The sequence below is a fragment of the Marmota monax genome, unplaced genomic scaffold, assembly GCF_021218885.2.
Source record: "Marmota monax isolate L192 unplaced genomic scaffold, Marmota_monax_Labrador192_F-V1.1 WCK01_AAM20220418_F8-fsc00292, whole genome shotgun sequence".
Lineage (NCBI taxonomy): Eukaryota > Metazoa > Chordata > Mammalia > Rodentia > Sciuridae > Marmota > Marmota monax.
The window spans coordinates 486,441-511,137 of NW_026692864.1; the positions used below are offsets into that span (position 1 = coordinate 486,441).

The 24,697-nt window shown below is 58.0% G+C and overlaps 2 protein-coding genes across 9 annotated transcripts in view; one reads left to right on the plus strand and one right to left on the minus strand.

Moving 5' to 3' along the window:
- Tmem94 (transmembrane protein 94) overlaps nucleotides 1-10,644 on the plus strand; it is a 34,565-nt gene extending 23,921 nt beyond the window's left edge. For all 7 annotated transcript variants that reach the window (XM_046449526.2, XM_058580991.1, XM_046449525.2 and 4 more), the window contains 25 exons: nucleotides 34-136; nucleotides 328-414; nucleotides 680-796; nucleotides 1,141-1,197; nucleotides 1,508-1,612; nucleotides 1,742-1,906; nucleotides 2,142-2,351; nucleotides 2,886-3,201; nucleotides 3,520-3,693; nucleotides 4,068-4,170; nucleotides 4,268-4,485; nucleotides 5,229-5,410; nucleotides 5,494-5,632; nucleotides 5,891-6,006; nucleotides 6,150-6,249; nucleotides 6,552-6,660; nucleotides 6,880-7,069; nucleotides 7,333-7,410; nucleotides 7,695-7,780; nucleotides 8,028-8,109; nucleotides 8,426-8,574; nucleotides 8,662-8,756; nucleotides 8,872-8,965; nucleotides 9,137-9,307; nucleotides 9,457-10,644. In XM_046449526.2, coding sequence (XP_046305482.1) covers nucleotides 34-136; nucleotides 328-414; nucleotides 680-796; nucleotides 1,141-1,197; nucleotides 1,508-1,612; nucleotides 1,742-1,906; nucleotides 2,142-2,351; nucleotides 2,886-3,201; nucleotides 3,520-3,693; nucleotides 4,068-4,170; nucleotides 4,268-4,485; nucleotides 5,229-5,410; nucleotides 5,494-5,632; nucleotides 5,891-6,006; nucleotides 6,150-6,249; nucleotides 6,552-6,660; nucleotides 6,880-7,069; nucleotides 7,333-7,410; nucleotides 7,695-7,780; nucleotides 8,028-8,109; nucleotides 8,426-8,574; nucleotides 8,662-8,756; nucleotides 8,872-8,965; nucleotides 9,137-9,307; nucleotides 9,457-9,529 — 3,319 coding nt within the window. In that variant the 3' untranslated portion in view covers nucleotides 9,530-10,644. The remainder of the gene's footprint in view (nucleotides 1-33; nucleotides 137-327; nucleotides 415-679; nucleotides 797-1,140; nucleotides 1,198-1,507; nucleotides 1,613-1,741; nucleotides 1,907-2,141; nucleotides 2,352-2,885; nucleotides 3,202-3,519; nucleotides 3,694-4,067; nucleotides 4,171-4,267; nucleotides 4,486-5,228; nucleotides 5,411-5,493; nucleotides 5,633-5,890; nucleotides 6,007-6,149; nucleotides 6,250-6,551; nucleotides 6,661-6,879; nucleotides 7,070-7,332; nucleotides 7,411-7,694; nucleotides 7,781-8,027; nucleotides 8,110-8,425; nucleotides 8,575-8,661; nucleotides 8,757-8,871; nucleotides 8,966-9,136; nucleotides 9,308-9,456) is intronic.
- On the minus strand, nucleotides 10,453-24,189 carry Caskin2 (CASK interacting protein 2). Of its 2 annotated transcripts, XM_046449529.2 has the most exons (20): nucleotides 24,069-24,189; nucleotides 22,463-22,972; nucleotides 18,305-18,356; nucleotides 17,687-17,784; nucleotides 17,101-17,246; nucleotides 16,911-17,006; nucleotides 16,690-16,820; nucleotides 16,414-16,522; nucleotides 15,977-16,085; nucleotides 15,719-15,813; nucleotides 15,000-15,261; nucleotides 14,758-14,879; nucleotides 14,611-14,671; nucleotides 14,411-14,499; nucleotides 14,150-14,260; nucleotides 13,974-14,075; nucleotides 13,721-13,859; nucleotides 12,103-13,578; nucleotides 11,790-12,012; nucleotides 10,453-11,388 (listed from the first exon to the last, which is right to left on the minus strand). In XM_046449529.2, exons 2-20 carry the CDS (start codon nucleotides 22,554-22,556, stop codon nucleotides 11,298-11,300), a joined length of 3,606 nt encoding a protein of 1,201 aa, XP_046305485.1. In that variant the 5' UTR covers nucleotides 22,557-22,972; nucleotides 24,069-24,189; the 3' UTR covers nucleotides 10,453-11,297. The 2 variants fall into 2 exon arrangements, with proteins under 2 accessions (XP_046305485.1, XP_046305486.1); XM_046449530.2 differs by lacking the exons at nucleotides 14,611-14,671; nucleotides 14,758-14,879.
- Nucleotides 24,190-24,697: the final 508 nt, after the last annotated feature.

The window sequence follows — 24,697 nt, forward strand, 5'->3', positions numbered from 1 at the left end:
TTGAGCAGGGCTGAGGGTCACCTCTTTCTGCAGGTGGTGCCTGGACATGGCCCTGTCCCGCCCAGTCACTGCACTGGACAACGAGAGGTTCACAGTGCAGTCAGCAATGCTACATTATGCTGTCCCCGTGGTCCTGGTATGTGAGGCGGGGCTGTGGGGCAGGGAGAAGGCTGGACATGGGGGAGCCCGGGGCAGACCCAGGTGAGCATGTGAGTGCAGGCAGAGGGGCCCAGAGTGAGCCTGTGGTGTGAGTGAGGAAGGAAGGGAGCCAGAGCCCGGTTGGTCCCCAGGGGCGAGGGCTAAGCTGCAGCCCTCCTGTCCCCTCAGGCTGGCTTTCTCATCACCAATGCCCTGCGCTGCATGTTCAGTGCCCCTGGGGTCACCTCCTGGCAGTACACTCTCCTCCAGCTCCAGGCAAGGATGGCCCTTTCTTCTCTGTTGTGCTTCCGCGCTGTGGGGCCCAGTTCCCTCACAAGGCTCTGACTGTCCCCTCCTCTCTGCAGCCCAGGGTTTCCTCAGGCTTTTGCTTAAGAATTTTTCCTTCCCCTCCTTCCCTTCCCATCCCTGGACAGCTGTCCTTTCTACCCAGGGGATGGCCATATGGCAGGGCAGCCCTCCCTTCTTCCTCCCTCTGGCCAGCAGCTCCTTGGGAACTTCGGTGTGGTCCACTCCTTCCCAGGTGAATGGCATGCTGCCCATACTCCCGCTGCTTTTCCCAGTCCTCTGGGTCCTGGCGACTGCCTGTGGTGAAGCCCGCGTCTTGGCCCAGATGAGCAAGGCCTCGCCCAGCTCCCTGGTAGGTTATTTCTAGGCATCTGGGGACAGTGGCAGGCGAAAGAGAGAAGTGGCTATAGCAGAGAAGTGGGGGCAGAAGCCCAGCTCCACCTTTGGGCTCAGTGTGTTGGAGGTTCTGAGCAGCAACACGAGGGCTCCAGCCTCTTCCATTGCAGAAGGACCTCCAGACCAGGCCCCAGGGCGCAGTGATCTCCCCCTGGCTCCCACCAATGGCGAGTCAGGACTGCCCTGAAACCCCTTAGCAAAGGGGTTGGGAGCCTCGATGGCGTGGGTCTCCACTGCCTGCTTGGAGGCCTGTGCAAAGGTAGCTTTTTCCACACTGAGGTTCGTCCCCTCCCTGTGCAGCTGGCCAAGTTCTCAGAGGACACTCTCAGCAGCTACACAGAAGCCGTCTCCTCGCAGGTACACTGACCACAATGGTTTGTCCCAGTCCCTTGCAGTCACAAGCCCTGGGTGCCCTTAGGCTCCTTCCTGGAACCTTGGGACTCTATGACCTTGAGCCTCCAGCTGGGCTCTTGGAACTTCTCCGTACCCATCTACCTGTTGCATGTAGACATCACCCAGGCCTGGTCCTATGACACGTCCACATCTTGTCCCAGACTCCAACCTCCAGTGCTCCCCCTGACTCTTCCTGATTTGGGTCTTAGAGGCCATCTCCAGCAAAACAAGGCTGAGCCCCACGTAGCCTTGCAGACTTTTTCTCTCCCACCAGGAGATGCTGCGCTGCATTTGGGGCCATTTCCTGAGGGTGATTCAAGGGACATCGCCAACACTGAGCCACAGTGCCAGCCTGCTGCATAGCTTGGGCTCTGTCACGGTGAGGGTGGCCCTGGAGGGAGGAGGTACCCGTCCTACCAGGCCTGCTGTCTGGCTAGGTACTTATGTGGCCCCTTGGGGGTGGGGCTGATGCCAAGTCCCCTTCTAGTGCTGGCCTCTCTCCCTGCAGGTTCTATGCTGTGTAGACAAACAGGGGATCCTGTCATGGCCAAATCCTAGCCCAGAGACTGTGCTCTTCTTCAGCGGGAAGGTCGAGCCTCCTCATAGCAGCCATGAGGATCTTACAGATGACCTGTCTACCCGCTCCTTCTGCCATCCTGAGGTAGAGGAAGAGGTATGGATGGCTCCCACGGGCTCGCCTGGGCCGGGCTTCTTAGTCATGGAGCCTGGCTGGTGGCCTTGGGAGGGTGAGGATTAGGAGGGAGAAGCTGGGTTCGGGACCTCTGGAAGCTGCTTCCAGGTGGTTAAGGTGAAGCCATAGGACAAGAGAGTGAGGGGCCCAGAACCATCCTGCTTCAATGGGAGCCACTAGGACCCTGGTCCTAAGCCTGTGTCCCTGTTCTTCTCAGCCCCATGAACGAGATGCCCTCCTGACTGGCTCCCTGAGCAACACCCTGCACCTTTCCAATGAGCAGGAGCGCGGCGACTGGCCTGGTGATGGTCCCAAGCCCCCCGAGGCCTACTCTTACCACAAAGCACACGGCCGCAACAAACACCCATCTGGCTCCAATGTGAGCTTCAGCAGGGACACTGAGGGTGGCGAGGAAGGTCCTGGAAAGGTGAGGAGGGATACAGAGTAGAGAGGCCACCTCATCTGCTGCAGGCTTTCCTGGTCTCTCCTGCCAAAGGTGCACAGCCCAGCCTGGACTGTCAGGGTCTGAAAGAATGCAGAAGTTGCACACAGCCCCCTGTCTAAGGGCCCTCAGCCTGGCCATCAGGAAGGATGACCTCCTGAGGCCTCACCCAAGTCTCTTCTGTGAATTCCTTTTCCAGTTCTCTGTGATGGTCACCAGCCTCCTAATTAAAACCTTCTAAACACATAAAGCCATGATGTCCTCTTGGATGCTGACCCATGACTGAAAAAGATCTCTTATTGTTTCCTCCCTGTCTGGCTGTCCTCTACAGGGCTACCAGGGTCATCGAGTATAGATACTAAGGGCAAACTGGAACCGAGAACAGGGAGAGGGTCTCGGGAGGGACAGGAGCATGTTAACAGCAGCACTTGGCCTAGGAATGTGCTTTCTTGCAGGGCCAGCTTTGAGCAGGGCCCACCCTACTCCCTGCCTGAGGCTCCTCTTCTCCCATTCCTACAGGGCCACCCTGGCACAGAGGCCGAGCCCTATGAAGCAGAGGACTTTGTGTGTGACTACCACTTGGAGATGCTGAGCCTGTCCCAGGACCAGCAGAACCCCTCCTGCATCCAGTTTGATGACTCCAACTGGCAGCTCCACCTTACTTCTCTCAAGCCCCTGGGCCTCAACGTGCTGCTGAACCTGTGTAATGCCAGTGTCACTGAGCGTCTGTGTCGCTTCTCGGACCACCTGTGTCACGTTGCCCTGCAGGAGAGCCACCGCACTGTGTTGCCTGTGCACGTGCCCTGGGGCCTCTGCGAGCTGGCCCGCCTCATCGGTATGGTCCATGGTGGTGGCAGTGGGGCGGGGCTGGCTGGGTGTGCGCTGGCTTCTCCAAACAGGCTTGGCACAGGCTCCGCACAGATCAGTTGTCGGAATGGCATTTGCTTGCCATGAGTACCAGCCGTTCTTTTAGATTCTGATGGTCCCACCTCAAGCAGACAGCAGTGTGAGGCAGAGCTTCCTGGCATGGGAAGATAACAGACTGTCAGGATGAGAAGACTGAAGGACTGGCTGGACTGTCTGCTGGGCAGTGAGGCAGCAGGTGGAGCAAGCCTCTGCCCAGTGGCCCTGAATCCTAACGTTGTCCCTGCAGGCTTCACTCCAGGGGCCAAGGAGCTTTTCAAGCAGGAAAACCACCTGGCGCTCTACCGCCTCCCCAGTGCTGAGACTGTGAAGGAGACCTTGCTGGGGCGGCCATCCTGTGTCACCAAGCGGCGCCCCCCACTCAGCCACATGATCAGCCTCTTCATCAAGGACACTGCCACCAGTGAGCCTCATATCAGCTCAGCTGGCATCTAGTCGAAAGTTCCAGAGCTTGGCTGGTGGAGTTTTCTGCCCTGCTGAGTCCATTTCTAGGGAGGACTGGGATGATGAACGATAGACCACTTCCTAAGTTCTCTAGTGTGGCAGAGATTAGGACTGGGAACCTCGGCCAAAGGACAGGAAGAATAGCATCTATATTACCAGTTCAGTGGGTTTCATAGGGGCTTGCTGTCCGTGTGGCCTGGGGGGGGGGTCCCCGCCTCTGTCATAGGCTCCTTAGCACTCTTCTCAAGGATGGCAGCATGCTACCTGTTGGGTCAGATGAAGCAGGGCCTGGCTTGGGGCCTTCATGTTTTGGTCTTTTTACCCCACCCTCAGGCACAGAGCAGATGCTATCCCATGGCACTGCTGATGTGGTCTTGGAAGCCTGCACAGACTTCTGGGATGGAGCTGACATCTACCCGCTTTCAGGATCTGACAGGTGGGTGAGGAAGGAGTGTGGCCAGTCTGTCTGCCCATCTCATGGATACGGGGCATCTTCAGACCACTCATCTCCTTCCACTCTGCTTCCCTGGCAGAAAGAAAGTTCTGGATTTCTACCAGCGAGCCTGCCTGTCTGGTTATTGCTCTGCCTTCGCCTACAAGCCCATGAACTGTGCCCTGTCCTCTCAGCTCAATGGCAAGTGCATTGAGCTGGTGCAGGTGCCTGGCCAGAGCAGCATCTTCACCATGTGCGAGCTGCCCAGTACCATCCCTCTCAAGCAGAACACCCGCCGCAACAGCTGGAGCTCCGATGGTACCGCACACTTCCCTCCCAGTGGGGTGGCACTGGGGCTCCTGGTGGTGCCTCTGGGGGGCCATGGCATTATTTGCTGCAAAAAGGGCCATGGGCACTGTTTGGGAGCTGGGATGCCAGTGTGGCACTCATTAGCTGGTGACATGGGGTGCCCCTTAGTTTTCTCTCTATAAATAGGTGCTTACTCTATACTCTTTGTAGGTCTGTTGTGATTTCAAGGGGGTTACTATATATAAAAGCACTTTTTTGGAAAGTTATGAAACTTTTCAAAAAAGGTGTGCATTATAGAGTATTAGTCTTATTAAAAACAGACAAGAACTTAGGTCACAAACCCTACTGGAATCTAGGGACTCAGAACTTACCCCTTCTACCCCCAAGTACACACTTATGGGGTCTTAGAAACCCAGGAGGCCATGCACTGAAGCAGTTGCTAAGGGTGGGGCCAGCCCCCATCCTTGGAGTGGGGCTGTGCAGGAGCTCTGCCACATTCTACCTGGCTCCCGGGATGGCCACCTGACTGATGAGTACCTTTCATTGTCTCTTCTCCTGTCTGTTGGCTCCTTATGCATCTTGGCTGTGTGTGTGTGGTCCCCTGGGGCCCACCTGCTCATTGATTTGGGTGTGGCATCTGTGCGTGTGGCCCTCGGCTGCCTCCTGGAATCTGCTGGTTCCTGGGTGTCCTGACTGGGTTCCTGGCATCCTGCCGCTTGTTTGCTGGTTTTGTGTCTTGTTCCTGCCTGAAGAAGGGATCGGGGAGGTGCTGGAGAAGGAAGACTGCATGCAGGCCCTGAGCGGCCAGATCTTCATGGGCATGGTGTCCTCCCAGTACCAGGCCCGACTGGACATCGTACGCCTCATCGATGGGCTGGTCAATGCCTGCATCCGCTTCGTTTACTTCTCTTTGGAGGATGAGCTCAAAAGCAAGGTGGGGAGAGACCTCTCCCTCTGCCGCCACTGACTCTTTTTCCCCCATGGGCTTCCTCTGTTCATTTCATCTTCCTTTTTTAGGTGTTTGCAGAAAAGATGGGCCTGGAGACAGGCTGGAACTGCCACATCTCCCTCACACCCAATGGTGACATGCCTGGCTCCGAGATCCCTCCCTCTAGCCCCAGCCATGCAGGCTCCCTGCATGATGACCTGAATCAGGGTGAGGGCAAAAGCATGTGGTGGGGTCAGTGCGGGTGGAAGGCTTCCCTCCTAGGAGCTGCAGCTAGGAAGACCCTCCATAGGTCTCTTCTGATTAGTATACTCCCTTAGAAAATGGCACCAAATGTCCTTGCAGGCAATAGCAGTGGGAGGGGAAGAGTGGAGACCTGGAGGCAGGAAGTTGTGTGCCATCTGCAGGGCAAGGGAAGGCCCCAGAAGGCTGGCCCAAGGTTGAAGGACAGACTTTTGTCCCCCACAGTGTCCCGAGATGATGTGGAAGGGCTCCTCCTCATGGAAGAGGAGGGTCACTCCGACCTCATCAGCTTCCAGCCTACGGACAGTGACATCCCCAGCTTCCTGGAGGATTGCAACCGGGTGTGGTAGCAGGATCTGCCCCTGCCTCCCCAGTGCCCTCTGAAGTGGCTTCATGGCTGGTCCAGGGGAGGGAGGGGCAGGCAGGTGAAGTGGAGGCACCCTGCTCCCCATCCTGAGGTTACTGGCCTCTTCGCTTCCTCCAGGCCAAGCTGCCCCGGGGCATCCACCAGGTGCGGCCCCACCTGCAGAACATTGACAATGTGCCCTTGCTGGTGCCCCTCTTCACTGACTGTACCCCTGAGAGTGAGTGCTGTGGCCCCTGCTGCTGAGCTCTGCCAGGGCTGAGCATCCATGGGCTCCAGAGGGGATGTGGGTTTCCCATGTGGGGCTGTGATTGCGGGGTAATCTAGTGGGCTGGCACTGTGGTTTGGCCATTCCAGGGAGCCAGAAGTGATAGTATTCATATGATCATGCTGCTGGGATGGGATTGTTCCAGAGAGGGGCCCACTTCCCATTGTTTCCTGCCCTTCTGGCCTTCGGGTCTCTCCTGGCACCTGCACAGGGCTCCACCTGCCTGAATCTTGTGCATCCCACCTGTCCCCCAGCCATGTGTGAGATGATAAAGATCATGCAGGAGTATGGGGAGGTGACCTGCTGCCTGGGCAGCTCCGCCAACCTGAGGAACAGCTGCCTCTTCCTCCAGAGTGATGTCAGGTCAGAGCAAGACCCTAGGGCTGGTGGGCCAGCCTCTGCCTCTCAGATCTGGGACAGACCTGCATGGGACTTGGGGTATATCCGGTGGTTGATCTTGCATTGGCTGGGACCCAGGCACCTAGTTTGTGGTGGGAGAAGAGGGATGGGATGCTCAGTCCTGGGGGACATGGGATCTTCCTGAAATGAAGCTCATGGGTGGGCTTTTCCTACACTATGTAGCATTGCCCTGGATCCCCTGTACCCATCCCGCTGTTCCTGGGAGACCTTTGGCTACGCCACCAGCACCAGCATGGCTCAGGCTTCCGATGGCCTTTCTCCCCTGCAGCTGTCAGGGCAGCTCAATAGCCTGCCCTGCTCCCTGACCTTTCGCCAGGAGGAAACCATCAGCATCATCAGGCTTATCGAGCAGGTGGGGGCTCAGACAGGTGGAAGGGGTAGGAGTACAGGGCTCCCCCGGGGCAGCCTGCTGGGAGGAGTTGCCACACAGGATACTTCAGGGCCCCCTGGCCTCATGCTCAGCTCTCAAAGAAAGTGAAACTCCCCCAGGCAGTTAAATTGGTCTCTGCTCCTTCTTTGCAGGAGCATCATGGCTTTTGGCTGAAGTTTGTCAGTTGTAGGGCCTGAGAGAGTTCAGGCAGGCTCAAGTCATAACCTGTCCTTCTCGGTTCCTAGGCTCGGCATGCCACCTACGGCATCCGTAAGTGCTTCCTCTTCCTGCTACAGTGCCAGCTGACCCTCGTGGTCATCCAGGTGAGCTGGGGCCAGGACAGACATTTTCCCCTCCCCGTCTGCTCCTTTGTGGAAAGGCCAGTTGAGAATCTGAGGTGGGAGGCTGGGATGCAGCGCAGCCGAGGGGTCCCCAGATCCCCTGGGAAGCCCTTGGGCATTTGGAGTTGACTCTACTGGCAGGAAAGTGTGCTCTCCAGCCAGTTCCTCTTGGCCAGGCACAAGCATCTCTCTGGGCAACAGGCATGGCAACCCTGGCGCCCCTCAGCTCTTATTAATTGTGGTTCCTGGGTTCTTTCTTGGTCTAGTTCCTTTCATGCCTGGTCCAGCTGCCACCACTTCTCAGTACCACAGACATCCTGTGGCTGTCCTGCTTTTGCTACCCTCTGCTCAGGTGAGAGGCCTTGCAGCCCCTCTGTGTCCAGCCAGGTAGGGCCAGGATATCATGGGCGTCCTGAGGAGCACAGGGTGCTCAAAGTTCACCTCCTCTGGTGCAGGAGGCACTGGGGGAGTGCTCCTTTGCCTTCTCCCACCTCCTTACCAGACTTGACCTCAATCTCAAGACTCCCTAAAGGCTTTTCCTGTGAGAATTGGGAGACAAAGGTGACAGTCCCTGCCCCTTTACCACTCTTGCTTTTCAGCATCTCTCTGCTGGGGAAGCCACCCCATAGCTCCATCATGTCAATGGCTACAGGGAAAAACCTTCAGTCCATTCCTAAGAAGGTAAACAAGGCAGGCCTGACAAACCAGAACCTGTCATGGAGGAATGCAAGTGGCATGGAGTGGGCTGAAGGCTGGGGTCTGGGAGAGGGTTGAACCAGAGGCTTTGAGGTTGGGAGACCTAGAAAGTCAGCACCTGAGCTGGTAGTTGGAGCTGAGAAAGATCCTCGTTGGGGGTGCAGTCCCTGCTCTTTCTCCCCCAGCCTGTCCATTTGCTAAGAGCCTTTGGAAGATGTGAGTCCACTGCGTTCTGGACCCACCATGTGGCCAGCAGAAGGGCCACCCGCCATGGGAATGACCTGCCTCCCTTCTCCTGCAGACCCAACACTACTTCCTGCTCTGCTTCTTACTCAAGTTCAGCCTCACCATCAGCTCGTGTCTCATCTGCTTTGGCTTCACGCTGCAGAGCTTCTGTGACAGTGCCCAGGCCCGCAACCTCACCAACTGCTCCTCTATCATGCTGCGCAGGTGGGTCCATGGGGCTTCCTCCCTCCCCACCCCAGCCCACTTCCCTGAGGCCCCACAGGAGGCTGAGCCCTTGTCTTCCTTTGGCAGTAATGATGAAAGGGCTCCAGCCTGGTTTGAGGACTTTGCCAACGGACTACTGTCAGCTCAGAAGCTCACAGCTGCTCTAATTGTCCTGCACACTGGTGAGGGCTCAGTTTAAAAGGAACTATTGACTGCTGAGTGGAGATGCCCTGATATGGGGGATAAGGCCTCGGACTAGTGGGGAGTCTGACGCCCCCATCGGCCCTTTTTCTCCAGTCTTCATCTCCATCACCCATGTGCATCGCACCAAGCCTCTGTGGAGAAAGAGCCCTTTGACAAACCTTTGGTGGGCCATGACGGTGCCTGTGGTGTGAGTAGTGCTGGATGGAGGGGGCCCTGGGGCCAGGGAGGGGCTTCTGTAGGGCTAGGATTGAGACCTCTCTGGGCCAGAGGTCTAACTGCCCTCCTTGAGCACTTAGGGCAGGTGGGGAAGGAAGCAGACAGCCCGGGTATCACATAGGGCTGCCTCCCCCTCCCATAGGCTGCTGGGTCAGGTGGTGCAGACAGCCGTGGACCTGCAGCTGTGGACACATAGGGATAGCCGCATCCACTTTGGTCTGGAGGATGTACCCCTGCTGACATGGCTCCTGGGCTGCCTGTCCCTAGTCCTTGTGGTGGTCACCAATGAGATTGTAAAGCTGCACGAGATTCGGTGAGCTGTCAGCAGGGCACCTCCCTTGGGGCTTCAGCATGTTGCCTAAACCTGTCACCCTCTTATCTGCATCCTTCCCTCCCTCCCTCCTCTGGGGTCCTGCTCCATCTCCTGGTCTGAGGATCTATAATAATCTCCTGCCCCACCAGGGTCCGCGTCCGCTACCAGAAGCGACAGAAGCTACAGTTTGAAACCAAGCTGGGCATGAACTCTCCCTTCTGAGCCATTGGCCATAGCAGCCACCATTGCCCTGGTCCCTGGGGCAAAAGCCAGCCCATTCCTGAGTCTGAGGAATTGGTATTATGAATGTTTCAGGGTTTGCTCTTGTGCCCTGTGGCATCGGAGGTCGAGCTCTGGTCCTTGGAGACACTGGCTTAATGAGAAGTTAAGGAGTTGTGACCTTGACCAGACAGGACCATCCTGGCTCTTCCCTGGCCTTGCCAGGGGCACTCTTGAATGTATGACCTCAGGCGCTGGGTAGAGGGACTGTCAGTCCCACCTGGTGGGATGCCCTGCTTCAGGGTCCCCTGTCCCAGTGCCCTCTGCTCTTGTACCTATGGCACAGCTTCAAAACCATGGGCAAGGGCCTTAGCCTTTTTTGGAAGAGCAATGGCTGCTGCCGTTTGGCAATGCCACGTCCTCCTTGACCCCCTACATCTTGTCTTCCTGGGGTAAGGCCCAGGTGTGGCCCTGAGGACCTCTCCTCTAGAGGGGAGTCTCAGGCTTGGGCCTGAAGATGCAGAAGGGCACCCACTTTGCCTGGAGCCTCTTTCTGTGCCTGCACTCAAATGCCTGTAAGTCAGTTTTGGGGGAGATGGCCCAGGTCTCTGTAGCCCCGCCCTTGTTCTCCTAGGAGATGTTTTTACTGGTGTATATTTTTTACTGGAAATGAACCTTTTAGGAATGAATGTAGGCTGGTTTATATTAAAACTTGTAAATTGCTTAAGAAAAACCTGTGGCTGGTCCATGAGGCAGCTACAAAAGGGTAGCCATGAAGTGGTCACCCCCAGGCTGCAGGCACTGAGGGGAGCCCTGAAGGTGAGGACTCAAGCCTTCCTCTTTCCACATAGGCAGGTGCTCCTAGGGCCAGCTCAGGGAAGACCCTGGACTTGGGTCCATGGCACAGATCCAGACAGACAGCCCAGTCATGTGGAATGACACTTTCATTGGTGTTAGTGGGGGAAAGGTTAATGGTTACAGAGCCAGGGCCTGGGCCAACTGGGTCGGGCCTCCAGCGCTGAGGTGGGCAGCAGGTGCTCCTGCTGTGGTCTGAAGGCCCTCCCACACTGTGTCCTCTCAGGCAGTTAATAGATAGAATAAATTCCATTTAAAATATATGCATTTCTCTCTGCTTAAAAATAACATTTACAGTTGAAAAAGTCTGGACACTGGGGATCTGTTAATCCCATTGCTTCCTAACCCTGCTACTACTGTCTCCCAGTGAGGGATGGTAGGAGCAAGGACAGGAGCTGGTCAGAACATGGCCAACCATGAGGGCATGCCCCATTGGGTATTTACATGTCCTATGTACACAGGCAGGGAGGGGGCCCAGCCAGGCACACTGCCCCACCCAGGGCAGCACACGGGTGGACAGAGGCATTCCCTCAGCACAGGAACTTGGAACATGGGGTGGGAGTACAGAGACAGCACCCCCGAAGCCCTGCCACCACCACCTCCTCGAGGAGAAAGCTCTTAGCAGGGTTCCCATCCAGTCAGATTATACACGGGAGGGGGCTCTGACAAGACGCAGCAGAGACCCCTCAGCTAGTCAGGTTCTGATGAGGCCCCCTGGCCCCTCCCCAGGGCCGCCCCACAGCACTAACAGCTGTGTTGGGAGCAGCAGGGAGGGGCTCTGCTGGGGCAGGATACTCCAGCTCGACCAGCCCTAGGCCTCTGCCTACGGTGGCCAGCCCTTTTCCATGCTGGGCCAAAGGTAGTGAATGTGACAGGTCACAGTGGGCACCACTGGAGGACCACAGGCAGGTCTTGCTCAATCCAGCATGGCATCCAGCTGGTCAGCCAGGGCATCAAACATGGTGCTGATGTCATCCAGAATGTGCTTGGTGGAGGTCACCGGGGGACTGCAGCAAGGGAAAAGTCTGGATCAGAGGGGCCAGAGGCCTGCAGCCCACTGGCCCTGGGTAGGAGCTGCCACTGAGCCACTGCTGGGTGCCAGGCACTTAGTGCGCATCACCTCTTAATGCTCAAAACATCCTGGGCAGCAGGAGTTCTTTCCTTACAGATGGTTTTTCTGAGGCTGGGGGTTAAAGGACTTGCCCAAGCTCTCATCCCCCTAAGGAGGCAATCACCAGGAATCCCTTCAGATCAGATCTGGGTGACTCTAAAACCTGAGGTCCTGCCATCCTATTGGAGGGCTCCCCAGCTTGAGGCTCTGCCTACAACATCCCCCTGTGATAGTCCCAGGACCCATGTTCTATGCCCATCCTTTTCTCCCACCCCATCTGACAGCCAGCCTCCTTACCCTTCTCGCTCCTCAGCACCAATACTCTTCTCTGCGGCCCTTAGTGCAGCTGCCAGGGATGAGCTGGTCTGCTCCAGTCTCTGCTGGGCCCGGTCTGAGCCCATAGCCCCTGTGCTCTCGGGCCTTGGTGGGGGCACTGGGCGAGGGCCCAGGCGGGGAGCCAGCTTTGGGCCAGAGAATGCCAGCTGGGTGCAGGCCACAGACACAGGTTTGGGGGCTGTTCCTACAAAAAAGTTGGCAGGTGACTCATCTGGGTTGAAATATCCCCTGTACGCAGCATACCATACCACCCCTACAGGCCTCAGCTTCCTACCTGCTCCAGGCACCTTGAGGAAGGCAGCAGGGGCAGTGGGGGGCTCCATCTCCACATTCTGCCTACCACCTGCTGAATTTTCCAGACTTGGCCCAGTGCAGGGCACTGGGGGGACGGGGGACTGCATTATGGGGCTTGGAGGAGTGGCTGGAGCTCCTTGATGTGAAAGGCTGCTGGAGTCAGGCCGTGACGGGTTAGAGGAAGTGGAGGTGGGGGACTCACTGGGAGCCTTGGAGGGCAGGGGAGCAGAGGGGCTAGGGGTGGCTCCTGCCACCCCAAAGGCTAGCAGTGCTGTTTGCAGTGGCTCTCTTTCCCTGCATTTGGGCCTCCGTTTGACAGTGTCTGACTCTGTGAGGTTGAAATCGAGGCCAGGGGGCACAGGCGTCTCCCGGGATGGGGGGCCAACTGGCTTCGGCCGCTGCTTGATAGTAAGATTCCCTTCTTCTGCAAACGGCAGCCCTTCCCCTGAGCTGCCCCGAGATGGGGGTGTCCCCTCAGGGCCAGGCTCTTCTTCCTCTGTGTCTGACGCAGGGCCAGATGAGACGGGCAGACCAGGAGACTCAGAGGGGCCAGCTGGTTCGCTCAGTGTTCGCCTTCGGGGCCCCGCAGCACTGTCCTTGGACCCTGAGCTCCCTTCTAGTGGAGGTGGCTCTGAGGGGCCAGAGACTGAGCTGAGGCGCTTGGGGGGTGGGGGTGGAGGGCCTTTGCGACGGGCACGAAGGGCAAAGGACTGGCTGCGAGGAGCCCCTCGAGATGGGGTTGGGGTAGGACTGGTCCGGGCGAGGGTGCTGCGTCCTGGTCGCCGGGTAAGGGTGGCATAACTGCCCAAGGTGCTGCCCACTGGGCCTTCGGTCTCCCCCTCAGCTTCTCCCTCTGCAGGGCCAGGGCGGCTCAGGCTGTGAGACCTGCGCTTGGGCCGAGGTGGGTCTGGAGGAGTGGCAGGGGGGCCGGCCAAGTAGGAGAAGGCTCGGGGTGCACCAGGAGGTGGCCCTGCGGCTGGGCTAGAGGGTGAGCCCTGGGGGTACATGAAAACATAAGGGGCAGGTCCTTGGCCAGGAAGTGGGGAGCAGAGCTTAGAGGGCCGCTCGGTGCCCTCTGGAAGGTTCCTTTCCTGTAGGGCACTAGGGTCTCCACCACTGGGCTGAGGGGCAGGCTGCTCCTGTGAGTGACCAGACCCCCGTGAGCGTGCGCCAATGCTCTCCTGGCTGGAGGAGCGGGCAGGGGGCAGGGGGAGTGGCTCAGGACCACCCCCTGCCATGGCTGCTTGTAGCTCTGGGCTCAGCTCACCGCCCTGAAAAGTGAGAAGGCGTGGGCCAGCCACAGCTGGACCCTCCCCATTCTCTAGCCCCTCAATGGCCATCAGCTCCGGACCCCTGGCCAGCCGATGCCCACCCTCACCCAGGGCCTCCCCCTGTAGCAGGCCCCGCCGAAGCTCTGCCAGCCGCTTCACACCCAGCATAAGCTTCTTCTGATGCCCTGGGAAGGGTGGACAGAAGGAATGAGGTTAGCTGGGTCTAGGATGGGTCACTCCCACCTCCCCAGACCCCATTCTCTGTTCTCTTAGAGACCCTGGAGGCATAGGGGGGGCCCAAGCAGAAGGCCTCAGAGCGGTCCTCACCCAGCTTGTTGACGCCAATCTCCTGCAGCTCCTCCCAGGTGAGGTCGGCCACCAGCCCCATGGAGTCATAGCCACTGCTCACCAGCTGCTTGTGGTACTGCGGCAACCCCAGTGCACACAGCCACTCCAGCAGGTCCGTCTGGAAGAGCACTGTCATCAGAACTTGCTTTCCACCCAAGCCAGAAAGGGAGGGGCACCACAAAACCATAGCCCCAAGTGAGAGCCCCACCACCCAGCCCAGCCCCCGGCTCACCGGGATGTAGTTGGGCAGCCACTCGGCAATGCTGAGCTGGGCGATCTCTGAGGCGATCTTCTTCCTGTGCCCAGGCTTGGTCACCCCAATGGCAGTCAGATCCTGCCACACAGGACACGGGTATCAGGCTCCTCCTCTGCCTGCTGGGCCCTCCCTTACCTGGCTGCAGCACCCACCTCAGGTGTCATGCGACTAATGGTTGGCACATCATAGCCAGCCTGCAGAAAGTGGGCAGTGTAGCCCTCCAGCTGGAACTCACTCAGCCAGTTGTGAATGGCCTGTGCATCCTGTGGAGGTGGGGGAGGGGACACAGCAGGAGCTGAGTCTGCTGAGCAGCTCAGCCTTCCCCAGGGGCTGAGCTTAAGTCCATAGAAGGCCCTCCATCTCCTCTACTCACCCCCTCAAGGCCTACAGCGTACCCCCAGCAGAGGTCTTACCTTCCCCTCTAGCAGCTGTTCCGGCCTCACGTCTTGGGTGAAGATCTCCCCAGAGCGGTAGCTAACCAGAGGGAGGTGGCTCAGGTTGTCTTTGAGAAAGGAGAGTATGGCTTCAGGTGGTGGAAGAAAGGGGTGGCAAGCCCTTAGCCTCCCCACCTGCATCTCTCCTAGCCAACCCTGGTCCCATCGAGCCTTCCTACCTGCCAGGGACGGGGTGTGCAGTCCTGGCAGCACCTGGTCCTCCCCTGCAGAGGGCAGTGGCTGGAGACAGGGAAAGAACCCACTCAGCGTGTGGAGAATCGCAGTGGGGCTAGACCCTGCCCTGGTCCCAGTGACCTCGCTCCTACCTGGGCATTCTCAATAAGGAGGCCGGTGCCATGGCCGTTGGTGCCCTCGGAACTCTGCCCGCTACCAGCACTGCGGATACTGCCCACACTGCCCTCACTGCCCACACTATTCCTGTCACCTGCTGTAAAGGGCAGAAGGACAGAGGTCAGAGCCTCAGTTGGTACTGCTAACAGCTGACTGGCAACTTGCTAAAGCCAGACGCCCCCACCAGTGCCTGGTGCCACCCTCTGGGAGAATGTACCTGGGCTGTCTGGGCTGAGGCCCACCCGAGGAAGCTGGCCATAGGTAAGAGGGTGTAGGGAGTCGTCAGCAGGAGGCTGCGTTGTCCGGGAGAAGCCTGGGCGCGGTGGGGTAGGTGCGGAGGGGAGACGGGGCACAGGGATGCCCACCCGCTTGCTGACCACTTCCACGATGCCTGGGGGGAAGTAGCCTACACGGTCCGTGCCCCTTTGGCTCTCATGGATGTGGCCCTTCCAGCGGCCATCAGGATGCTGTTCAAGCACCTGTGACAGGTTGTAGGGGGAAGGGATGATGACTCCCCACATCAAGCAAGTGGCAGGCAGCTATTCTTGCCACCGTCCAACAGCCCGGGGGTCCAGCTCTTCCCCTACTCTCAGGGCACTCGCCTTCGATATCCAAGCCAGCCCAAGTTTGGCTCCTGTGTTCAGCAGGCAGCTCAATGCCCTTGTGCCACAGAGCTTAGAGACAGAGGACCAGAGAGAGCCTGTGCTCCAATTCTAGCTTGCTACTTGCCAGCTATGGGACCTTGGGCAAGTCACTTAATCTTTAAGCCTCAATTTTGTCATCTTTAAAAAAGAAATGATGATGGGGTGGTCTACCCTCCCCAGATTTGGAAAGAAAGAAGTAAGGGAGCAGATGGAGACCTAACACAGCCTGATATCACAGGTAAGTCACTGCAAACATTCATATTCTCAAAGGAATGCCTGTCGGGCCCCTCACCGTGATGACATCCCCCGCTCGGACATTGAGAGCAGTGGGATCGTGGAGATTCCAGAAATCCTTGAGTGCTCGGACCTTCAGGATCCCTGAGGCCTCTAAGAGAAAGGGGAGGGCAGGCATCATCTAAAGGTCCTTTGGCCATCTTCCTACCACCCCACCCACTTCACAGCTTCCCCAGGAGACACCCACTCCTCTTCCACATCCTGGTACCTACCAAATGGCTCCAGCCCTTGGCTGGGTCTTCTCCCACACACTCACCCCGAAGTAGCTGCTTGATTTCCCGGCTGGCCTGAGAGGTGGTGAACTGATTCACAATGTCCAGTGCCGTCTGGTTATACGTGTTCCGGATGTTCACATCCACACCTCCCTAGGTAAACAGTGCCAGGAGCTCATGCTAAGCACTCTGTCATCTCTGCCCTAGTCCTCACTATCACCCAGGAGGTGGGTGCTGATGTCATTTTCAGACCTTATAGGTGAGGAAGGAGGATTTCAGAGACCAGGTCAGGGACGAGCTAGCAAGAGGCATGCTTAGGTTCCAACCAGGTGGAGCTGCTCTTAGGCCTTAGGACCACTCAGGAAGCCGGGCCTCTTTCCCGCCATCCAAACAAAGCAAATCACCCTGGCTTCCCCGCCTGGTCTCAGCACATGACAGAGGCTCCACACACACCTGTGGAGTGACCAGGTGCCATACCCACCTCGAGGAGCAGCCGAACCACCTCAGTCTTGCCATACAGTGCAGCCTCGTGGAGTGCTGTGCCTGTCTTGGTCTGGCGGTTGATTTCAATCCCAGCTCTTAAGAGCTGCCTGTGGTGGGCAGAGGGAATCAGGGGTAGTGGGCCAGGGGAGAAAGCCAACTGCCGGGAACTAGGAGATGGAGCATGGGTGAAGATGGCAGCAGGGAGGCGTGGAGGGGGCACCGATGGTCCCACAGGAAGGGGATGAAGAAGTTGTGGGGGGGTCACTGTGGGTACCTGATGACTTCTCTATGGCCATTCTTGGCAGCCAAGTGCAGGGGTGTGGTGTAGTTGGGGTCACATGGGTCCTTGGCCTCACCCTCCAGCAGCGCCACACATAAGTGGCTGTTCAGTAGCAGCTGGGTCACCTGCAGCATGCAACACCCAGCACCCAGTTGGAACCTCTCCTGAGACCCACAGACACAGGCACTCAGAGCCCCCAGGACTATAGGCCTTACCTTGAGCCTCCCAAACTCACAGGCCAGGTCCAGGGGCGTCTTCTTGGCCTTGTTGACCAGGCATGGGTTGGACTGATGCTGGAGGAGCATTTCTGACTGGGGTGGGGAGAGCCAAGTGAGGGGGCGTGGCCTGGCTGGCCTCTGACCTCCTAGCTTCCCCGCCCAGCATCCCTACTGCAGGCTCACATACCACCTCATAGTGTCCATATTGTGCGGCCAGGTGCAGAGGGATCTGCCCGTCCAGCGAGGCGGCATTAACAGCTGCAGAGGCGCGCAGCAGTAGCCGGACGGGCTCCAGCCGGCCCTGCCAGGCTGCATAGTGCAGTGGGCGCATACCTGGCAGGAGGAAGGGCTCTGAGGGAGATCCCGGGATGGCGTTGGGGTTTGAGGGACTTAAGCAGATTGCAGAGCCACCCAGCTGGGAGAGGAGACAGCCCCAAAAGGTGCGGACACTGGCTTAACCCAGATTTGGTCAGGAAGAAATCCAGCTGCATGGGTCCCAAGCCAGAGTCCACCATGGCCACTACAGGTAATCTGGCAACCACAGGCCAGTGACGTGAGTAACCTCTCTGAGCCTCAACCTCTTCATCTGAATATCAAGACATGAGTGCCACTCTCTACTCCCAGAAGGCTACAAACAGGGAAAGCCATTTGCAAGCCCAGAGAAGCTTTGGGAACACCTAATAGCATTGCTATGTCCTAACAAGAGCAAGCTCTGGTCAGAGGTCTGGGTTGAACCTCTACCTTCACCAGGCAGGGACACACTGCAGTCTCACCATTGCTGTCCTTGATGTCAACAGTGGCCTGAGCCTCCAGCAACAAGGCTATGAGCTCTAGGCTACCTCCCAAAGCGGCATGGTGGAGAGCAGAGAATCTGGCATGGGGAACACAAAGTAGGATGTCAGTAAGCAGTCTTCCATCCCCAAATCCTGGCCTGCCACACCCGAACTCATCCTGAGGCCTGGCAGGGATGGGTTACTTGCACCCCCACCCCTGCCAGCCCTGCCGTGGGAGCGCACAGCAGCCGAGCCGTAGCATGAAAGGGCTCAGTGTCTGGGCTGAGTGGCCTGTTTGTCTGGCATCCCCCCACAGCCAGCCTAGGGGAGGGGGCCGTGGGAGCAGGAGCCCCCGGGCTCCTACCCTCCAGGGAGAAAAGGGGCCCAGGAGGAATCCAACTCAAGGAAACCCCTCAGAGAGGCCTCAGGCCCCTCCCCTTGCTCAGGGCTAACCTACTGAAGGGTGGGTGGGAAGGACCCCCACACTCTGCTCTACACAGGCAGGACCCAGAGCTCTCAGCAAATATGCTTCAAGGGTCAAGTTTAAGAGAGGAAAGGATTCTGGAGTCCAGGACCTTTCCCTTCCGGCCCTCCCATCACTCAGCATCTCTTACTCACCCATCAGCATCCTGGTAGTTGACATTGAGCCTCTTCGTGGAGCCGAGGAGCTCTGGGGGTCAGGGTAGGGGCATCAGGGAACATGCAACCATCTGACCTCACCCATCCCTCACCCAGTGCTGCCGCAACCCCAACTCCCAGAGCCCAGCTGACCTCTTGGTGTGCAGGAAAACACCTGCCCCATGGCCCTTCACTGGTCCTGGCCTGTGGCTCCTCACTCTGGCCCACAAGCTAGCAGCTTGGAGGTATCAAGTGCAGGGAGCCACTGCAATGGTGGCCTGACTCCCGGGGCCCAGCCCAGCTGGTTTATAGACCCAAAGGGGGCGGGAGGGGACATTGGCACGATGTGCCCTCAACAGACAGGCCCACGGAGCGCATGGTTAGCATTCCTGTCTGAAGGGCTAGGGAGCAAGTCACATTGTCCCGCTGGGCCAAAAGGGATGGGTGAGGAAGAGAATAGAGAAGGACCAGGGCAGGGCCCAAGGGATATACTGCCCACCCCTACAGCATCCCAAGGTGGAGCTTAGTAGGGAAGGTGGCTATGCTCTGTACTAGCCCTGGCTCTGCCTCGTGCTAGCTGTGAGTATGGGCAGTCATTTAACCTCCCAGGCTCAGTGTCCTCTTACGTAAAATGGGCCATCACAGAACCTGCTCACTCTGCACTCTACACATTGGCCATTACTGGCACCATGCTATCCTCCAGCAAGAGCGGCACCATCTCCCATCTGTCCCCTGGATCTCAGAGGGTTCTGTGCCAGCTTGAGTGGCATCCTTTGACTCGCCCCCCTCAGGCTCTTGACTGAGCTGTCCAGCCCCAGGTGGAGGGGCTGAGACCCTGCCTCCCCAGGACAGGGTGCATGCAGATGAGGTTCTCAGGCAGCCAGGACACAGTGGGGGCAGTCCTTGAAGTGTTGGGGAGGGAAAGGGGAAGGCCTGTCACAGGAGGCCTGAGCCTCCTGCTGGAACCCACCCCTACTGCGAAGGAGGGGGCCTGCCCACCCGGGCTGGGCAGAGTGCCAAGCCTGCTGGTCCAGGCCTGCCCCCCAGGCCCTGGTGGGCCCCTGAATACCCCGGCAGCCTGGGCAAGGCAGGGCCTCATTCCAAAAGGGAGGGACCAATCCTGCAGTGAGAAGCAAGGGATGGGGAGGGAGGGGAGAGTCACATGGAGGGCTGAGCTGAAGGACTGCACCAAAAAGGTAAATACAGAGCCAAGGAGTAACAGTGCAGAGATAGGGGCCTTCCAGGTTTTCTCTAGTCCCTTTGCAAAGACCTTGTCACACAGAACCATTTGGGGCGAGGGAAGGTACAACAGCTTGAGAAGCAGCAAGTGCAGGACTCCCATGCTCGCTCTGCCTCTGGCCGGCTGGGGGACCTGGGCCAGCTATGGCGCCTCTCTGAGCCTCAGTGAAGACAATGAGGGCAGCAGGGAAGACACAGTCCTTTGGCCCACCCACCCTTCCACCAGCCTGCCAGCCTGGCCAATCTGGGATGGGCAGCTGGGTGGCTGGATGTGGCCCCTCCAGGGAGGGACAGGACAATGTGACAGGAGGGACACAGGAACAGGGGCAGGGCCAGGCTGGGTGGCTCCGTTCTTTTCAGAACAATGGCCGGAAAGGTGGTAGGGGAGAGGCTCAAAGTGACTGGGCTAGGGGCTCAGCCGGAGGGTGGAGGGTCCCGGTTCCTGGCAGTGGCTCAGGCACTTCCGCTGCCACACAGCCTTCTTCCGAGCCTGGCTCGGGGTGGAGGGGATGTGAGCTCAGTCAGTCACACCAACCCACTCCATTTCCTCTGGCCACAGAAGGAGATGTCAGAGAAATGAGGCAGGGAGGGACGGGGGCAGGAACAGGGGCAAGGCCAGGACAAACGCACCTTCTCCTGCCAGCCACCTGCAACTTGAAGAGCATCAGGTGGGGGAAAGAATGTAGGCCAGACAGCAGATATAGCAGGCAGAAGGAGGATGTCTCTTCTGTTCTCTTTTGATAGCCAGAAAGCTCTGGCCATCCCCACAGGAGGGAAAAAGGGAGCCCTGACACTTCCCTTCCTAGGGTGGCAGTTTAGTTAGCTTCTCTGTGGCATGGAACAGGAGTTTCCCCTCTCCCCTTCTCAGAAAGGCATTAGAATCACCTGGAGAACTTTCTGGTTTGCAGAGTCCTGGCCTTTCTGGTGAGTTCAATGGGGGTGGGGTATCCAGGGAATCTCTACTTTTAGAACAATCCCCCGTGAAATGCTGATGAGCACAGAAATCAGCAATCAGTGAGGGAGCATGGGGTGGTGGGGCACGGAACTCAGCACAGGTTTGGCACAGGTTTATCTCAGATCCATCTCAGATCCGCCCCACAATGGCTATGTGACCTTGAGCAAGTCACTAACCTTTGAGTGTCACTTTCCTTACCTGTACAACAGATATAAAAACACCAGCTCACAGGGAAGTGAGAGGACTACAATTTTTCATAAACTGGAAGGTCTGCCAAGGTCACCTTATGATCTCACTTCTGTTGCCAGTTTCTCCAACTTCTCAGAGGACAGGGAAGGGAAGCACGTGGCCAGGACTTCACAAGGAATTCCAGGCCCTTGCTACCTATGTCCACACCTGTACCTGTGTATTTCCTCTTTGGACTGAGTGAAGGGACCTCTTCCCCTACACACGTTTTCCTCTGGGCACATGGAGCCATGGAGCCTAGGAGCCTGGCTTTGAAGTTCCTGCCACCTGTCCCTGGACCTCGCCCACCATCCTCCCATGGGCCTTACTTTGAGGTCCTGGGGATGTGAGGACAGCAGGAGTATGACCAAAGCCCCACTGGGCAGGTCGCCCAAACACAGAGGTAAGGGAAGAGGGGGAGTGGCTCCTACTCTTGGGCTGCGCACGGACCTCCACAGCCCCTTCCTCTATTACATTCACCCTGCACCCACCTCTCCAGGGACAGGAACCATCACCCCTGGCACCATCGCTTCCTGCCCAGGCCTCCACCCTGCTGTGCAGGTGGGTAACACTAGTAAAATCCCTCCCCTGGCACTCATACTCGGGGTGCGGGTGAGGATGGTATAAAATCTCCAGGCATAGGGATTCCTTCCTGTGCACAGGACCCAGGTGTGTCTTGGTCTAAAGCTCCAGCACTTCAGGGGAGAACCCCCCCTCCAGGAACTCCATATCCAGACCCAGTCTGGTGGCAGGAACCATCAGCTGTCCCTGCTCATCTAGGACCTCCAGGACATAAGTCCAGTGGCCTCCTGGGACAGCCCAGAGAGCGCACCCTAAAGGCCAGAGGTCTATTTCCCTGGGGGTGTCACCACAGAGGGACCCAAGAGATGGGGTTCAGGTGTGGCCACCCAGGCCTCAGCCCCCCACAGCCCTGTCAGAACTAGAGCCTCCAGACCATGGAAACCTCTAGCAAATTAGCTGCATACTTTCAGGGGACACAGATAAGTTAGTGGAAAAGAGGTTCTTTAGTAAGTGGTCAGATTGTGTTGAAAGTAAGGAAAATCCCCCAGAAATTTAGACATAAAGCACAGAGAGGTTCTAGTTGAGTGTACGTAGGATTGACAGTGGGCATGGAGCTCTACCAATTCAATCTTTCCGGACACATACCCAGAAACCCCATGGTGCCAAAGACATCCAAAAGCCACCAGCTAGCAGACAACACCATGAGGACTGGAAATTTGGTCTGTTGTGTTCACTAATCTGGCCCAGGGCTTGTAACAGAGCCTGACACACAATAGGCACTCAATAAAAATTTGAATGAGGGGCTGGGGTTGTGGCTCAGCGGTGGAGCACTCGCCTGGCACGTGCAAGGCCCTGGGTTCAATCCTTAGCACCACATAAAAATAAATAAATAAAAATAAAGGCATTGTGTACAACTAAAAGAAATAAATATTTAAAAAAAAAAAAAAAAAAAATTTGAATGAATGTACTTCCATCTTTTCTCCTGGCAAGCAAGGGAACTGGCCCAGAGAAGTTAAGTGACTCACTTAGGAACACACAGCAAAGGGGATCCAATTCCTTTAGCATTCCCAGACAGAGGCACTTCTTGTCCAGAAAAGGACCATTGTCTTTCCTTAAGTTCACAGAACCCAGTGACCACCCCGCTCCCTATGCTCCCTCTGTAGCTTCAGCACTCAAGGGAGGGCCCCAGCTGGTTGGTCACCCCACCAAGTACTCACTTGTCTTTGAGGCCTTAACCTTGGCCACCAGTTTCTGTACACCAGTCACATCTCCGTTCTTGACAGCAAGGATCAGGTCCTGTTCACGACCCATTCTGATCCTCAGGCTGGGCTCTAGGCTCAGGAGTCCAGGGCAAAGGCAGGGAAATGTGTCCAAGCCAAGTGTCAGTATGCCATGCCTCAGCCCCTGGAAGGGCTTCCAGTCCTGGGGCACGTTTGGTGTCCCAGGAAGAGGGCTCCTTGTCAGGCGCTGATGGATGCTCCCTTAATGTGCTCTGTGAGCTGCCACCATAAGCAGGAAAGCCAGTCTTGGAGGGGGTGGAGGCTGTGTTGAAATGTGCACAGATATCAGCCTGCAGCTTCTGACAGCCCGGGGATGGGCTGGGACCAGGCACGTCGAGCTTCCCAGCTTGGCTCAGGAGCAGCCAGCATTCCCTCAGGCAGCAGTGGTGGCCAGGTCGCGGGGGTCTGAAAACAGTGCAGTACCTCTGCTGAAGGTTGGGCCAGAGCCTGCAAGTGAGAAGCAGGGCACCAGGATGAGCAAGATGACCTCTAAGGAGTCCCCAAACCACCCTGGGAGTCAAGGAGTCCCTCAAAGGGGAGAGGGAACTGCCATGCCTGAGAGAAGTATGTACAGAGGGGAGGTGGTATCCTGTGAGGGGGAGGCTGAGTCATGGGGGCCCCAGGGCACCAAGTAGTACCTCAGCCTTGGGCAGGAGGGGCCCTGGCAGCACGACACACTGGAGCAGGCCAAGCTAGAAGCCCGTTCTCCACAGCCCCAGGCTGTGACACCCACAGACAACTGGGGCCAGGAGGTGGGGCCTAGGAGGGTGGCACAGGCAGACGGGCAGGGGTCACTCCCTGTCCAAGGCGCCTGCCCCCAGACTCCTCCCTACCTAGGCTTCACTTTAATAGCTGGATGCTTTAGCCCTAGGGCTCTTTATGAATTGAGGGGGTGGAATGGGGAGCTTATGGATCCCATTTCTGGGGGCATCTACCTGCTACACAGGGAAACTCACAGCACCTGTTGCTGACCCTTCCTCACTCTATGTGGGGTGAGCAAAGAAGAGAGACAGAGCTGGGGCACCGATGGCCGACGGCCCCCCAAGCCTGAACCTGAAGCCCAGACCCTCGACTTCACTGCAAAAAGGCTTACGTCAGTTCCTCGGTGGCGGCGAATTTTTGCCAGAGTCTTGTGGCATGAGACCCGAGCAGGCCTGGGGCCCTGGAGGGGTACCACTCACTCCCCAAATGTCTCAAGCCCAACTTAAAGGGCACTCCCCCCACACAGGGCCGGCGGCCGATACTGGGGGAGGGCGCCCCTGGCAGTGCCTGGGGTCGGGCTGGCTCCCCCGCCCCTCGGAATGCCCTTCCAGCGCCGCGCAACCCCCAGCCGAGCCCAGCCCAGGCCGACCCGGGGAACAAAGCGGCGGGAGGGACCGGGAGGGCCGAGCGCTGGAGGGGTAGATGCCAGAGGACGAAAAAGGGGGCGCGAGGAGGACGGAAGGAACGGAGAGATGGAGGCGCCCGCGGATTCCCGCAAGAAAAGTTAGTTTACGCCGGCTCTCAAGGGTGCTGGCCCCCAGCTCAGACCCCGCAGTCTCACCTCTCCCGGGCGCCCCGCCGGGGTCCAGTTGGCTCTGCTCGGTCTCTGCCACTCCGGACGCTGGCTCCTACTGCCCCCCTGCGCCGCAACCCTTTCTCCTCCTCCTTTTCCAAGGCCGGCTCTGCACCTCCCGCAGGAAATCCCGCCCCTCCCCCCTCCCTCCCGCCGGATCGGGAGAGGGACCGTCCCGGCCGCGCAGTCGAGCTGTCAGTCAGAGCCCTCGGCCCCGCCCCCATGCGTGCCAAGCCCCACCCCTACTCGCTCCACTCCAGACCCCGGGCACTGGCCGGATCAGCGCATGCGCGCAGGTGAAACGAAGTCGGGGTGGGGTGGAGGAGGCTGGGGGTCGCGGGCGATAGCTAGCGCCGCTAGGTCCGGGTTGTGGACTCCGAACGATCTCGGATCTAGAGTCTAGATCGAAGGATGAGATACCCTGGATATGACTCGGTGAGAGACATGACGTGAAGGGGTTTGGCAAGACCCGAGACCCTACTTGGAGAGCCCCCTTCCTCTATGTCCCACCCCTCCCGGGACTCCCTCTGCGACCTCCGCCCGCGACCAGAGTCAGGGAGCCGCCTGACTCTGCTGGCTGGAGCAATGATGACACCTAGCGGACAGTGACTGGGCGG

Excerpts from the sequence above, each read along its gene's own strand:
- Caskin2 (XM_046449529.2), bottom strand. The coding sequence starts at position 22,556 with ATGGGTCGTGAACAGGACCTGATCCTTGCTGTCAAGAACGGAGATGTG. Across the intron at positions 18,357-22,462 it reads GGTTAAGGCCTCAAAGACAA|AGCTCCTCGGCTCCACGAAG; the intron begins GTGAGTACTTGG and ends CCTGACCCCCAG. Across the intron at positions 15,814-15,976 it reads AATCAAGCAGCTACTTCGGG|AGGCCTCAGGGATCCTGAAG; the intron begins GTGAGTGTGTGG and ends CCTTTCTCTTAG.